At 40.9% G+C, this 16,732-nt stretch overlaps 1 protein-coding gene across 1 annotated transcript; it reads right to left on the bottom strand.

The window, feature by feature from the left end:
• Positions 1 to 4,981: 4,981 nt before the first annotated feature.
• On the bottom strand, positions 4,982 to 16,333 carry CRHBP (corticotropin releasing hormone binding protein). The gene is made up of 7 exons (XM_090278968.1): positions 16,007 to 16,333; positions 15,581 to 15,674; positions 15,053 to 15,210; positions 13,477 to 13,687; positions 11,634 to 11,782; positions 7,988 to 8,105; positions 4,982 to 5,638 (listed from the first exon to the last, which is right to left on the bottom strand). The coding sequence occupies exons 1-7, from the start codon at positions 16,259 to 16,261 to the stop codon at positions 5,481 to 5,483; spliced, it is 1,143 nt and encodes a 380-aa protein (XP_090135094.1). The 5' UTR covers positions 16,262 to 16,333; the 3' UTR covers positions 4,982 to 5,480.
• Positions 16,334 to 16,732: the final 399 nt, after the last annotated feature.

The following is a 16,732-nucleotide window of genomic DNA, read 5'->3' as shown; positions in this document are numbered from 1 at the left end:
CAAGCCTAATGTATGGGGTTCCACTACATTCCATTATAAAATAAACTTTATATTAAATATGTTCAGAAATCATAATAAGGTTATTGTTTATGGTACAGTTTGCAGCTTCCATCCATTAATTCAAAGTAAAGAGGTCGGAAGAACCAAGAAAGAGGAGTAAGTGGAAGCTACACTAACCTCCTCCCAGGACCAATCTGTAACTACAACTAAATTGTAGAAAAAGGATTCCAAATAACCAACTGAGCATAGATAGAGTCAAGCCTTCTAACCACAGACAGATGGAAGAAGCCACAACACCACAATGGACTGGTAGGGAGTGCAGAAGAAGCCTGAGAAGGCTGTCACAGATGGTAGTTGAAGTGCCAGAGGGATATATCAGCAGTTGGAGGGTTCAAACTGCGAAATGTGGGGTCTAAAACCCTGGCTGGGCTCCCTAGCCTATAGCACCAGAGCTGGGAAAGGAACCCAAATAACATATGGCTATGAAAAGCAACTGGGTTTCTCTTCACCGGGGAAAGATGGCTAGAGACACAGAGAGCCTCTTAAAGGACCAACACAAAAAATTTTCGTTTGCAGTCACTTACCCTGGGCTCTGGCCAAGAGGCAGCAGAGTGGACTACAGATACTTGAGGAGAATCTGGGGCTGGTGGACCTGGGGAGACAACTGAAGAAACAGACACCAGGATTCCTGTGCTGAGTCATCCCCCATACTGCAGAAGCCATCTTTTTCAGGCAGAGCACTCTCCTCCAAGTGGCATCAGCCTGAAGGGAAGCAACAGCCCACCCACAGGAATTACTTAGGATCCTGTCGGCAGCCGTCCGTCTCGAGAGACGATGGTGTAGCTTCTTAAGAGTCTATCTGCACCGCCAAGAATGGCTGTGCAGTCCGACTCGGGAGTGACACGGTATCTGTCTCCTCCCGTGTTGAATCGACATCTTGCGATGACGCTGGAGTGTCCTCTCCAGTGAAGCTGAAGCTACAGAGCCTGGGCAGGGTGATATGGAGGGTCTGCTGTTGCCCATGCAGCAGACCCCCCCTCTCTTCGCAGCTGAAGGGTCCAAGGGAAAGACGGAGTCAATACAGCTTGGCTTCAGGTGCCGGTGTTGCCGGTGTTGACTACAACGTCAAACCGCCTTAGGGACTCCGGCTCCGGATTTTCTGTCGGGGTTTACTCCCTTAGCCTTTCCCCTGAAGAGGTATGCCGCAAGGCAGCGGAGGTTTTTTGGAGTCAGAGTTTTCCTTCTCTGATGTGCCCTGACTGGAAGATCGAACTAGCGACACTTAGCTCGCAGGCCAACGCTCAATCCACTGAGCCAAACCAGCCAGGGGCACTTTGTGTCACTTAGGATCCACCCTGTGGATATTAAGCTGGGCTGCTGAGTACAGCTTGAAGCTATATCACTGATTAGATTAACAACTAAGGTGGATCTTGGGAAGCTCTGAGACTTCAGATGATCTTCCCTGGGGCCTGGTGCTGGTTAAAGCTGGCATTGGTGTGCAGCCTGGTTCTTTCTGCACATACCCAGGCCAAGCAGAGAAAGCCATTACTGTGGATGACTAATAGCTCCAAACAGATTGACCAGGGCCAGTCACAAGCAGCATCAGACACAGGTCTACACCAGAATCTTTGCAGATCTACCTAATACATATATTTATATTTATAACAAATATAAAGAAGTAGCCAAAATGGGAAGACAAAGAAACAGATACCAAATGAAAGAAAAAGAGAATTCTTCAGAAGCAGAACTAGATGAAATGGAGACAAGCAATTTATCAGATAGAGAGGTTAGAGTAATAATTATAAGGACATATAATAGCATGAAAAAAAAAACATAGAAACCATTAAAAAGGAGCAGTCAGAAATAAAGAATGAATTATCTGAAGTAAATAATATACTGGAAGGAATAAACAATAGGTTAGACAAAGCAGAGGATTGAATCAGTAATTTGAAGGAAAAGGCAGAGAAAAACACCCAGAGCAGCAAAAAGAAAAAAATAATTCAGATGAGGAGAGCTTAAGTAACATTTTGGATAACATGAAGCACAACAACATCTGCATCATAGGAATACCAGAAGGAGAAGAGAGTGAGCAGGGGATTGAGAACCTATTTGAAGAAATAATGACCCAAAACTTCTCTGATCTGATTAAGGAAGAAGACACACAAATCCAGGAAGCTCAGAGAGTCCCATGAAAGTTGGATCCAAAGAAGCCTACACCAAGACACATCAGAACTAAAATGGTAAGGCTTAAAGGCAAGGAGAGAATCCTAAAAGCTTCAAGAGAAAAGCAGATAGTTACATACAAGGGAGCACCAATTAGACTGTCATCTGATTTCTCAACAAAAACGATTCAGGCCAAAAGGGAGTGGTGTCAAATTCTCAAGGTGATGAAAAGCAAGGACCTACAACCAAGGCTACTTTACCCAGAAAGGCTATCATTTCAAATCAAAGGAGAAATAAGGAGCTTCTCAGACAAGAAAAAGCTAAAGGATTTTGTTGACACCAAACCAGTACTGTAACAAATGTTAAAGGACTTGCTTTAAGAAGAAGAGAAGAAAAAGAAAAGGAAAAAGAAAAACGGAGGGAAATGGTCTAACAATAAAATGGCGCTATGTGGGTATCTATCAATAATCACCTTAAGTGTAAATGGCTTAAATGCTCCAACCAAAAAATCACCTTAAATGTAAGTGGCTTAAATGCTCCAACCAAAAGACATAGGGTAGCAGAATGGATAAGAAAACAAGACCTGTATATATGCTGCCTCCAAGAGACTCACCTCACATTGAAAGACACACAAAGAAGGATACTACATGTTATAGGAAACAATCCAAGAAGAGGATATAACCTTAGTAAATATTTATGCACCCAACATAGGCGCAACTCAATATGTAAATAAAATTTTGGTGGACATAAAAAGAGAGAGACAGAAATACAGTCATAGTTGGGGAATTTAATACCCCATTGACTTCAATAGATAGATCTTCCAGATGGAAAATCAATAAGGAGAAAGCAGCCTTAAACAACACACTATATCAAGTGGATTTAACTGATATCTTCAGAGCATTTCATCCCAAAGCAGCAGAATATACATACTTTTCAAGTGCACATGGAATATTTTCTAGGACAGACCACATATTAGGACACAAAACAAGTCTCAATAAATTTAAGAAAACTGAAATAACATCAAGCATCTTTTCTGACCACAATGCTATGAAACTAGAAATCAATCACAAGAACATTGAAAAACACACAAAGACATGGAAGCTAAATAACATGTTATTAAATAATGAATGGGTCAACAATGAGATCAAGAAAGACATCAAAAGACATATTCGCTGATATATCTGATAAGGGGTTAATATCCAAAATTTATAAAGAACTTACAAAACTCAACACCAAAAACATAAAATAAAATAAAATAACCCAATTAAAAATGGGCAAAAGACCTGAATAGACACATCTCCAAAGAAGACATACAGATGGCCAAGAGATGTTCATCACTAATAGTCAGAGAAATGCAAATTAAAACCACAATGAGATACCATCTCACACCTATCAGAATGGTTACCATCAATAAATCAACAAACAAGTGCTGGTGAGGATATGGAGAAAGGGGAACCCTTTTGTACTGTTGGTGGGAATGCAGATTGGTGCAGCCACTGTGGAAAGTATCATGGAGATACCTCAAAAAAATAAAAATGGATCTGCCTTTTGACTCAGCCATCCCACTTCTGGGAATATATCTGAATGAACCCATAAACACTAATTTGAAAGACCATAAGCACTCCTATGTTCATTGCAGTGTTATTTAACAGTTACCAAGATATGGAAGCAGCCCAAGTGTCCACCAGCAGATAAGTGGATAAAACAACTATGGGATATTTACACAACAGAATGCTACTTGGCCATAAAAAAGAAGAAAATTTTACCCTTTGCATCAGTATGGATGGACCGGAGAACATTATGTGAAGTGAAACAAGCTAGTCAGAGAAAGACGAATACCGTATGACTTCACTCATTTGTGGAATCTATTGAACAAACTGAATTAACAGGGAAAACAGAGACAGACTCAGAGAGCGAGAGCAGGATGACAGCTAATTGAGCAAAAGGAAAAAGGACCCATGACATGGACAATAGTGTGGTGACTGCTGGGGGAAGGGGGACATACGGGGACTAAATGGCAATGGGAAAAATACAATAAAAATCTGCAAATAAGTAAATAAATATTTAGGAAAAAAAAAGAAAAAATATAGGTCAAGTCCACTGTCAAAAGGTATGCAGGATGGATGGGGAGCAGGAGTAACTTTTTCCTAAGGGAATTTTCATGATTTTTATTACCAAGTTAATGAAGCAACAAAATAATTTTTTCTTCCCTGAAAAAAAGAACAAAATAAACAGTAAAAAAAAAAAAAAACCAAAAACTAAAGAGGTTCTCACTTAGGAGTACTTTCTTTTTGCTCAGGACCTCGTTTTTTGGCCCCAAGTGTCTTTTACAGACCACATGCTTAGTCTCAAGACTCATGTGGACAAGGTTCAGTCAACAGTAAGCTGCCTTTAGTACCAAAGGAGCACTCAGATTTCTGCAAATTGTGTCTATGAGTGTCGTAAGGCCCTGCTGTCCTTGTTGAAAAGTACATCACTGTGACAAAGACATGCATTCTCAGTTTTCTTGGAGGGCAGTGGAGAAGGGATCCCTGAATCCTTTCCCTGTCAGGACTCATCAGTTACTGTTGTTTTGCGCAAACACTCTAATCTATTTTCTACTTTAAAATAATTTTATTTCAATGGCCAGAGCTCTACTAGCTCTAAGAGATCTAAAATAATTTTGTTCAGCATTTGGTTTTGCACCACATGAGAACAGTATTTTCTGATGGTAATAAGGAAGGAGACTACTCAGAAAACAAAGCACAATATCAAGGTGCCAACATTCCAAATATATTTATTCATTTTTGTATTTATGGATGGAAAAACTTTTCCATGCTACAAAGTTTTGTTAAAAACAAGTGGTTGCAAATCAGTAAGTCATAGCTACAACTGTTAACTCTTATAAACAGAATAATAAGCAGAAAATAAATAAACAGAAGCAACTACTTTGATATACACAGACATTCGATTGTTTCCTGTTATAAAACTGATAGGAATGTCACCATTTTTATTTCTTGGTAGTATTTTCCCTTGAGACACATTTTCTTAAACTGAACATTGCTTTGCACTTGTCTTATCAGTTCAGGTTTGTAGCATACCAAAGAATTACAAAGGTGGGGGTGGGGCGGGATTATTTTCTACCATGTGGTCATTTGTACATAACAAAGGTAAAAGAAGCAAGGTACAGAAACATGGAGTGGGGGGTGGTGCACGCGCTCATGGTTGTGAATACTGACTGGTATGAAAGCCTTTTAACTAGGTGGTCCTCAAAATCATGTGTAATAGCCATTAAAAACTCACTTAGCTAGCAGCATGTAAATCATTGGATGGGTTATTCAAAGACCAGACAAACAGAATTCCCGGATACTGTTTCCATTTGGGTTTTCCAGTTCGTATGGTTCCAGCTGGCGGTACTCAAAAGTCACACGATTTATGTGTTTTCCGCTGGAGACCATGCGCACCACTGCATTGTCACAGCCAATGTTCATCTGGGCTATAATTTATGGAAAAAGTAAAAGTTTCCCAGCAAGTTAGAAACCACACAGTAAAACCACTTCTGTCAACAAGATCATTTAAACACAAAGAAAGCGAGAGGACGTCTCTTCCTCTCACGTACCCAAACCATGCATCTGCCATCAGGTGAAACATTTTTGTTTTCATTTTTATGATAATATTTGTAGAATCATGAAACTGAACTCAGCTTTTCTCCTCTTGTGCAAGAACACTCTTAGCCAAATAATCTGGCTGCAGAGAGGCAAGAAAATGTCTCCTTGCACTTTTCATATTCTAACTGCAAGACTTGGGTGATGAAGGCAGCGGTCTCTTCTCCACACTACACCTTTGTTCTAGTTCCGTGTTCTCAGTGGAGACAGTACTGCCCTCCAGGAACAGACTGCAAATATGCGGGGGTAGTTTTCTGTTGTCATAATATCCAAGGGTGCAAGTGACATTTAGTGGGCAGGGCTAGAGGATAGAGTGTACTGCTGGACATTTCTGTAGAACCAAAAAATCACCTGTTTATTATTTTCTGAGTTTAGATAATAATTTTTACACATAAAAAAAAATCTTTTGGATAATGTAGACATACCACACTCAGTATATTCATTTTTGTTCTATTGTCCACCTACACTGTTTCTCTCTTATTTTTTCTTGTGCTTCATATGAGAAATGACTTTTGATATGCTTACTTCTCTTAAATCCAATCTTATTCATTATTTATGTATCATTAGGTGCAGGTGTGCTTGAGTAGTTATATACTAAAATTTTTCATTAAAAATTACTTTTATTTTATTTCTCCAGCTTCAGGCCGACACCTGAGACAAGATCTATCTTCCTTACAATAATCCTTTTTGATGTTTTAATTTTTTTAGTCACTCCCCCCACCTTTGTCTATAAAAGGACTTAATTCTGAGAAACATTAATATTGTGTAGCTGGTACTTTACAAACATGAGCCTGGGTTTAAATGAAGTAAAACAGCCAGATAGTTACATACTGGGTTGAAAGTCAGTTTGGAGACATAATAAATATAAACCCTATAATCATTTTAATATAAGAACCAGGGAGTCTGCATTTTGTTCTTACAAGGAGGTCCAAATTTAATTTTCCTTAAATAATTTGGAAGGACATTCTTTTGCAGATATTACTCTGAACTTTAACCTACACAATATGCTCTATTTCTCTTAGTTGATGTGCATGTTATTTATTTATTATTTGACATGATTACTAAGAAACACCAATTTAAAGAGCAGGGTCCCTACTAGTTCTTCATTGTCTGAACAACTTAGGAGGCTCACAGAAACATGATGAATGAAAGAAAAATCCAAGCCTTCAAATTATTTTAAGACTAGTTTCAATTATCTGGAAATTTAAGAGAAAATTATTTTTGTTTTTTTGGTGGTTTTTCTTTTTGGTTTTTGGTTTTTATTTTGTTTTGTTTTGTTTTTGGCATCAGTCTTACCTTTTACCTAATTCAAGCACCAAAATTACTCTGGCTTCAATTATCTAAATTTTAAGGCATGAGTGTGTTTTATTCCTTAATTTAATCTTTTTACCCACCCCAAATCATCTCCTCACAGGTGTTTATTGCATGGAAGGATCCAGTGCCTCAGAGAACACATGGGAAAGGCAAGAGAAGCCACTTGCACCGACAGTTTAAACCAGGGCTCAAGCGTCAAGTAACATAAAATAATCCTGTGTTCTCAGCAAAGTGAGTTGTTAGAAACCTCTTGCCTGTACCTTGATTAGAAAGCTTGCCCTGGACCCAGTCCTGCCTTACATCTCCTCTGAAGCTCTTTTATACAGGGTGGAATACTACATGTAGGGCCTTCGCGTTTACCTGTGCATATTAATTCTCTTTCAGAGATGTTTTGTTTATTAAGGTCCCGGTATTAGGCCAGAGAGAGAAAATAATGGTGGGAAGACCTGGTTTTAATTAACACAGGTAAGAGTTGGTCAAAGATTGTCTGATTTGTAGCTTCATCTGGTTAGTGATTTATGGTTATAAGAAAGGAAAGAGTCTATGATAAGAATTTACCATGAGATTAAAGACTGTTGCTGTTTCTCTCCTGTTTTAGTTTTGTTTCTAAAGATAATCTCTGATTCCTTCCCAGTTTTAACCTTAAACATGTGTGCTTGTTACTTCATAGGTTTCTCTCCCAGTGTCAAACATTTTGGTAATGCAGTCTTGATAGTGTAAGTGTAAAATCATCACATTGGCTCAATGTGCAAAACTGGAGGGTTTTTTTGGTGGGACTTGCCTTCTTATGTATAAAAAATTTCAGGTGTTTTACATAAGGAAATAATCTTGATGGACACATAAATAATGATCAAATAAAATCTCACCAGGGCCACGAAAGGGAGAGCAGAGATCAGCCAAAGGCATCATCTTGGAAGGGTCCAATCCAGCACCTCCCAGCAGCTCCACAAAGTCCCCTTTTCCCTCACAACCCGCTGAGGGCTTCTGAGAGAAGAGAGACACAGGGAAAGGTATATTTAAACCAACTAGGGAAGTCAAACCATTTGACCAATAGCAAGCTAATGAATTCACTCAATCAGCTCTAGACATCCTGACAGTGCCGTTTAATTCAACAACCAGGACTACAGAAATTAAAAGACATTTAAAAGAAAAAAATTATAAGAATTGATTTTCTAGATCAGTTGAGTAATCAATTTTTAAAATATGTGTGCATTTTTTACAATAAACTCAAGGACTAGAATGATGAAATGGGAATCTGTAAACTCCATATAAGATATATGAAAAATGAATCTGAAAACGCTTTGCTTTTTAAACCATTTGGACATACATACTGAAGTATTTGAATTTCTTTATGCATGCAGGCAGAGTTTTAGAAATAGGGCTTTCACATTAGTTTTTCCTTCAACTCACCTCTTTTCTTCTTCTTCATAAAGGACTTTTTCTGCTATTGGGACAATCCTTATCATTTCTACTGATAAGGATATAGATTAGTTATAAAAATATTAAAGACAAGAACCCTAATTTTGGGTCTCAGGTTACCTAGAGTTACCATTGCCTCTCCTTCCAACTATAACAAATTTATTTCAAGCTGCTTAAAATAAGAATCTAGTCTAAGACTTTGTGTGATCCCGTGTAACCACATCTTCCTGTTGCCCTCATCCTTTCCACACTGTCTCATCCACAGTTATTCCTATGCTTCACTTTCCCACACAAAGAAGCCCCAAATATGGACCGCCCATCTCCTTTGATCAAGACTGCCCTCATGTGCATGCCCCCTGTGATGCCACACAGGGCCCATGTTTATAAGGCCCCCATGCTTGGTTTAATATTCTGCTGTCACTATCTTGAAATTAATAATTTTTAAATAAGGGCACTGTATTTTTATTTTGTACTGTCCCATATGAATAATGTAGCTGGTTTTGCCTGTGGTCCTCTTCTCCATTGAGGCATACTCATCAGATAAACCCAACACATAGGGACCCAGAACTAAATTAGAGAACCTTAAACATACACATATACATACACCTTCAAACATTCAGAAGACATTGAAATGAAACTGGAACTAAACAACAAATTAGAAAATATTATAACAGTAACTGTTAGGCTAGCGAAAGGAAGCGGGTGGGGAACATATACTTTTAAAGCGCCTACTATGTGCTGGGTTCTATGCCTAAGTGCTTTATACACAATTTCATCAAACGATAAAGTAGAGGGTTAATTGGCCTCACTGTGTACAGGGCTCATGTCCTTGTATGAAGAGTTAAATAAGCCATTTAGGGGCAAAGAAAAAAGAAAACTTAACTGCCTTTCCCTTGAGTAGAGAATGTCCACGGACTAAAATTTAAGACTAAAATTAAGACTAAAATTTTCCACTTGGTTCTTTAGGTTCCAAATTTCAGCTGGAGGTGCTGAAGAGAAAAGGGCTGTACTCAGGAGAGGGAAATGGGAAACAAAGAAGAAGGGTGGAAGTAAAAGCTAAAATGAGGGGAACAAAACAAAGAAACAAGGAAGTTGGGTGCCCCTCTTCCTTGGCGTTTAATGACTTTTCTCTCTTCTTCCCAAACCTCTCAGCTATTCTTATAATCAAACACAGAAATTGAGTTGTATAGGGACGTCTCTGGGGTTCAGCTCCTCAAAAGCGATCCCCTAGAGTTCTTTGTTGAGCTTCTACTTCCCTGGATTCAGCCATTATCATTTCCTGTCTAGATTATGACATTGGCCGCCCAGGTGCACTTCTTGCACCACTCTGGCCCCCATGGTCCATTCACTACATGGAAGCCAGAATGACCTTTAGGTAATCCCCTTTCTTCCCCCTGGACATTGTTAATTAATTTGCTCATGATAGCAGCAATTCCCAACCACCTGAGCATAATCAAATGGATTATGTCACTTTCCTGCCTGAACTCCTTCAGTGCACTTAGAATAAACTCAAACTCCTTAATGTGGCCTGCTAGGCTCTGCACAACCTGGCCCTGCCCACCTCCCTGACACTGTCTCATATCATTCACCCTCTACCTTTCTTTCTTTCCATTTCTGAAACCCAGAAAGCTCATTTCTGCCTCTGGGCCTCTACACTAATGTTCTCTCTGTCCCTGGCTCTTCCTGTACCTGCTAGCTCCTTCTAACCCACCACTGAAGTCTCACTTTAAATGTCTCCTTCTCAGAAGGCTTCTCTCCTGACCACCTTATCTCAAGGAGCCCCCTACACCTTCTTCTGCTCCCTCATCCTCAGTCACTGTCTATCACAGCACTCCACTTCATTTTCTGTAAGGTACTCACCACTAGCTGAAATACGTTACACTTCTGCCTGTCACATGCCCCTAACATGAAGGTTTCATGTGAGCACAATCTGTTTTGTGAATTGCTAATTTCCAGCATCTAGAATAATGCCTTGCACATGGTGAGCACTCAAGCAAATATCTTGCAAAGAAAAAGATGCCTAGAAGAATGCAGACTTTAAAATTTTTAAAGGGGTGACACCAAGATTACTCCTTGTAGGCAAGAATAACTGAAGTACAGAGCTCCCAGGCTAATATCACACTTGCCATCTTCTATACTGTATATCAAGAAAGAAATACAAACAATCTCAAGCCAATAAGGCTATGTCAGAGACACCACTTATTCTGATCTTTATCAAAGAAATATTCTACCACTAAAGTCCAAAAAAACAAAAACAAAAAAAGCACTGGCTCATGAATTTTGGGCTTAAATGAAATTAGATATACTCTTTTTCTTAGTCCTGGTCCTATCTTTCTTTCCCTGAAATCTGTCTGATTAGGAGTTATGACTGTCTTTGATGCCAGCAAATATGTGAGCTATCTTAACCTCAGCATATGAGAAAGTAAAAGGAAATGAGGATGACTCAGAGGGAGAAGCTACCAGTGCCAGTAAAAGTGGTCAAGCTCAGCATTCATTTTGAGATCCATACAGAAGTTCACAGGAAAACAAGTTGATGGAGAATCTCAGCTAATATTTGTTGCAAAATGTATTGAATTAAATGTAATGCAGGAAAAAAATCTCTTCAAAACTTTACAGTATTTTGCAATATAAAAATCCAATTTCATATTTTATGCTACACTTAGCATTTCTTCATAACACAGTCAATGAGTTACTTCCTTCATGTCAAAAGAAAATTCCAATACTCAGAAAAACAGCTGTGTAGATGACTCACACTAGGTTCTGCTAGGAGAGAAATTTTTTATAAAGAGGCAAGTACAAGAGAGTTCAATTGTAATTATATGCCACACATTTACCAATTGGAAACATTTCTTGCATCACAAAGAGAGTATTCATAGGAACAGGGAACACCTGAGTATGCAACTTGCCACATAATGGAGATAGAAGAGGGATTTAGTTAAAACTGCAAGAGCACACACAGGTGAGACTTCACAGTCAAACAGGAGGGCATACTAACTCCAATTCCCTAATGTCCATGTTTACCCTGCATGATTACTTTTGCTCTGATAAAACTGTGGCTTTTGTAAAGGATTTGAAAGCAAGTAAACAACTCACCTTTAACTGCAGACCATTTAAATGTCCCAGGGTAAAATCAGATATTCTGATGGCCACAGGGTAAATGATGGAGAAGCTGCAGTTTCGATGCTGATGTGGAACTACCAGGGTGAACCTTCCATTTGGGGTCTGGGAAATGACATTGCAGGCTTTGTAGAAAAACAAAATCATATTTTCACTGCTCAGTATCCTGTTTTTTATAGACATTTACCCTATCCTTATTCTAGGCTCCTATTCATGGTCTAGGGCCCTGTGGCTTGGAAGAGAGTACATTTCACAAAGGCAATTTGGAGGTGAGAAGAAGCTGGGGAATGAAAATCACCAGTAATGTATGGACATTGTCCGGAGGCTCTGGGTTGCAGGGGTTTCTGATCTTAATCTCAGGCGTTATCTTGTTCATAATAATCACAAGACATAAATTCATAACCAATCAAGCAATACTAGCTGCTAGAAGTTTTAGGAATACTTCAGATAACAAGGCTGCAAGTTCAATCTGGGAGTCTGAAAGAATCAAGACTTCAAAGCTGAGACCAGAATTAAAACCCTATCTGTCTGAAGCCTTCATTCATTGAATTTGGAGCCATGTGTTATTTGTTAACTAATAAAATAAAAAAACAATAAAACTGTCACAAGATAGGCTGAGAAAAAATAGAAAGAAAGCAGGCTTACATCTGAATAAGTATTTGCTGGGAGTTAAGTGGTAAGTTGACTAAAAGATAAATTTTAATATTTAATTTACTCCCAAGAATTTCTGAAATTTTTTGTTTTGTATCTCAAGTCCAGAATTACAAATTTATTCTTCTAGCTATGAAACTAGAAACATTAGAGCTTGTACCTTCTTTTTAACAAAAGTTTCAGATTGATGAGAATAGGTCAGAACTACATCTTTCCTCCTTCCATTGTTTTAATTCCACTTAATTTCAAAAAGACCTGAAATTCCTTGATGATTCTAGAAGGTTTCTGATTTATAACCAAACAAAATAGAGAAGAAATGTTTTATGTTTTTCTCCCTCTAGGATTATTCTGCTCCAGTCTTCAGAAACAACCTCTTTCAGGGGCTTCACTCAAAAATAAAAATCAAAACACAAAAAATTGAAAGCTCAGTCAGCACATTATTTTTTGGCAGATTAGACCCATTCTTTGACCACATGAAGTGTTAATATTAATACTATTGTATGGACCAAAACTAAGTAATAACTTTTATTCCCTGAATTAATTTTTTTAATAGGGAAAAAATAAGCAGATAAACTCATTGTGATTTAGGTAATGTATTTTAGGCCTGAGCTATTCAGCTTTTTAGCATCTATGTGCACATCCATCAGCAATGAACTAAATTACAGTGGGGAGCTCTGAACCAGAAGGCAACTTTGAGGTCCTGGCCTAATTTTCTGCCCAGGCATGCAGCCTGTCTAGCATACCCCAAATATGCATTTTTTTTCAGCCTTTGCCTAAATATCTAAAACTGCAACTTTATATCTGATCCCTCAAGCTTATCCCAGATGAGTAAAATGACTTGGAGAGATTAAAGTTTGTCACTAAATGCATTGTACCTTAGGAGATCAGAATAAGACACTGAAGGAAAAAACTGAATTCTATTCACCATAAAGTAGTACCCTATCTAGCCTGGGAAATAAATTAAAAACTGTGATTTGATTTTCATAATAATAAATAAAAAGTATCCTTTTGTCACTTCCAATTACAAAAGAATTCTCATTCAAATTATCTCTCACTTCAAATTTCTTAAGTCTGTGCAATGAAACCCCCTTTGAAAAGCAGAGTTGACATCCTTCACACACACACACCCTCGCCCCAAGCCCTCCGCCTGAGAAGACAACCCACTTACGAAAGAGGTTGGGGTTTGTCCTGATGGTTAATGTGAATCCATTTCCTGGTTCATGGACCCGGAAGAAGATCATGGCCACATTCTGGGAGGATCTGATGCTCTTTCTGCTAAGACCACTCTCACAGAAATCTATGTATCGCTCAGTCATGGGGAGAGGATGGTCCTGGGAACTGGGGAACTTCTCTCCCTTGAGAATCCAACCGTCAAATACCTTCCCACAAAAATAGACACAGGTGATCACTTCCAGTCACGCCTTAAATCACAGGTGTGACTGACGGCCTGCACTCCTCTGTCCATTGCTTTCCATTGTATCTATTTTGACTGTGAGGGTTGTTTGCAAGTAATATCATTAATTAATTATTTCTTTTTTCTTTATAAACCTTAAAGTTTCCAAAATAAGTAAACTTTATTACACTTCAACCACCTTGTTCAGTCAAACTACAGACAATATACATTTTTATCCTGGTCATATGTTCCACACATCCCAACTTCAGAAGAATTTCACAGAAGCATAATTTGGGTTTCAGTTCCTCTTCTTTTTCTCATTGAAATATGAACAAAATAGCTATTTAAAAAAAAAAAAAAACCAGCAAAAGAAGAAACTGAAGCTGCAACTTGACCTACCTGCCAATAGTTATATATGCCCATTCATCTCATTTTAAAACTCTTATTAGATATTAAAATATCAAGAACTGCTTCAACACTCAGAGAGCAATGGCTGGTATATTGCTTAGGACTTTTTTCCTTCACTTGTTCAAGTTTACAGTTAAATCACCACAGGCCTCCAATTTAATAAGTTCAACCTAGTTCACATTAGCAACCCCAGCTACAAATTACTTCACTAGACCAGCCCTCTTCTAAAGCATTTGACAGGTTCAAAAATAATTCCACTGTGGAGGTTTTAATTGGACTCTAAAACTCCACCAACCATGCCCAGTTGACCTGTTCGACTTAGCGAGAATGACCGGGATAGCCGGTGTTGTGAGGTTGGAGGGCTTGTCCTCCCCTCCCCCTGCCCCTCCCCCTGCCTCAGACTAGATTTCTTCTCAGCAACCCTATCAACAGCCTGAACCCTACTGCTCCAAAATCGAGTCACCCAGGCATTGAAGGCAGCCTTTAGAAACCTGGAACACCTCCATAGAGAGAGGGAGCAGCAGGATCAAAGCGGGCTTAGATCTTAGACTTGTGGGGAGGGTCTTCCAACAGCACCAGCCAGCTTGGTGGACCTGAGCCCTTGCGCTAGTTTGTACGTGTTCACCTGCCCCCCCCCCATTGTAATACGGCGTTTAGGGACTCGAGCTCGAGTCTTTAGAAGGGTCCGACCCCAAGAGTGCACAGAGAGGATTTTAAACTGACCCTTCCCAGTGTGGGGCGAGCTCTTGAGGTTGGGGGGGGTAGGTTCCTGTCGCATGAGGGTCCTGGAGCGCTCCTCTCCCGCTCGGGCACCAGCGGAGTGTTTTAATTAAGAGCCCCCGACTCTCCAAGCTTGGTTGCCCCACTCTGGGTGCGGCACCCCTGCCGGTTCATCCTCCCATGTCCCGCAGCGGCTGGGGCTGCTCTGGTGCGGACGCCTCACCTTCAGGAAGTCCCCGCCCTGACAGTCGAGGGAGACCAGGTCGTAGTGGATGGTGATGAACTCCTCGGGCTCGCTGATGAAGAAGGCAGCGCAGTGCAGCTGCGGCCGGTCAGCAGTGAAGGTGAACTGGCCCTGGAGACTCAGCATGTCCAGGCACCCTGAGGGAGGGCAGTGGCGGTGGCGCCAGACATCTCCGGCTGCAGCCGCCGTGGCGCCAGGTACCCTCTCTGCCCCAGCAGCCCCTCTCAGCGCCCCTATTTCCGGGCTTGCAGTGCCCCAGAGCCCAACTCCCAGCTGGACTCCCAGCCTCAGCTGCGTGTGGCTCCTGCACCCCAGGGCGCGTCCCCCCTACTCGCCCCTTCACTCTTCGTGGGATCCCCTTAGCGATGGAAATCATGCCCGAGGTCGTCCTGGCCAGTCCCTTTCTCAGCGATGGCCGGGAGCCTCCTGCCCTCCGCGCAGAGCCCAAGCCTCCCCACGTTCCAATCCCCACTGCCCGTGAACCTCGCCGGGCAGCCCCGGACTCACGCAGAGCTCGGCGGTAGAGCTGTTCGCCAGCCAGCTCCCGCTTCAGGTTGGCGCTGAAGACCAGGAAAGGGTCGTGGTCCCCCGTTTCCCGTAGCTGGCAAGGAAAATGGGTCAGTTGGGTAAAGTTCAGCGGCGGGGTAGGGGGTGAGGGGACCAGGAGCAGAGAACCCTTCCTGCCTTACAGCCAAGAGAATGAAGTAATGGGATCCTTTCCATCAGACTAGGGTATCCCTCAGGGACCAGAAGAAAGGAGGAAGAAGCAGGAGGGAAAACCAGTCTGTGGGAAACCAGGGAAAAGACCAGCGCAAAAGACAGGGAAGAAAGAGCTAACCCCAACAAAGGCAAGAGCCTAGGCAGCCCGCTTGCCCCTCAAGGCAGGACACTGTCACACAGGAGGTGTGGTGGGTCAGTGCTGGGATCACTCACCTCCAGGTATCGGCTCTCCCCTCTCAGAGCAACCAGGAATATCAGGATGAAGTAACATTGAAGTTTGAAGGAAGGAGACATGCTGGCCTTGCCTCTGGAGCTGGTGTGCTCCACTCCGCAGGTCTGGAGCTTTGCTTCCACACCTGTCCAGGCTGAGAGCTGGAAGCTGGTAGGGTCCCTTGGCTGGGTCTCTTTTATAGAGCAGTGAGGAGGGAAGGCTCTCTGCTCCTTAACTGATCTGAGCTCAGTAACCATGGGTTACCCCATCTCAGTGACACAGTGCGTGGTGATGACGAGGGTCCAGCTCTCATCCCAAATTTTCAGAGTGGTCTAGCATTATTCACCAAAAATAATTTCAGGCTATTACAACTTTCTGAACCAAAATGTGGGAGGAACAATGAGGCAGGGACAGAGAATAAGGGAGGGCATTTTACTTGGCCTGGCAAATGCTGAATTATCCTCTCCTGTGGCTATTCAGGGGATTTTTGGTTTTTGCAAAGTGACAATGTTACACTCACTGATAAAATACACAAACACATATAACCTTATCGTGCAGCCTCGTCACATAACCTTGTATGGACTCATGCTGAAAATTGTTAGAAAATTTAGTATTTATGCAACTGCTCGTGCCTTTCAGAATGAAACTTGAGGCGTTTTTAGCTCCAAAGGGAAGCTGAATAGAAGCTGAAATCTGATTTTGCAGAATATTGCAATAATGTAATTCAA

This window comes from Furipterus horrens, unplaced genomic scaffold (assembly GCF_987537825.1).
Source record: "Furipterus horrens unplaced genomic scaffold, mFurHor1.1.pri manual_scaffold_5, whole genome shotgun sequence".
Taxonomy (NCBI): Eukaryota; Metazoa; Chordata; class Mammalia; order Chiroptera; family Furipteridae; genus Furipterus; species Furipterus horrens.
Note: the sequence above shows the minus strand (reverse complement) of the source record. Positions and strands in the feature narration are given on the sequence as shown.

Bases quoted from the DNA above. Each gene is read 5' to 3' on its own strand.
- CRHBP (XM_090278968.1), bottom strand. From the start codon at position 16,261: ATGGTTACTGAGCTCAGATCAGTTAAGGAGCAGAGAGCCTTCCCTCCT. The intron at 15,211-15,580 runs GTGAGTCCGGGG...GCCCTCCCTCAG, and splicing joins GCTCTACCGCCGAGCTCTGC to GGTGCCTGGACATGCTGAGT. The intron at 8,106-11,633 runs GTGAGTTGTTTA...CTCTTCTCTCAG, and splicing joins TAAATGGTCTGCAGTTAAAG to AAGCCCTCAGCGGGTTGTGA.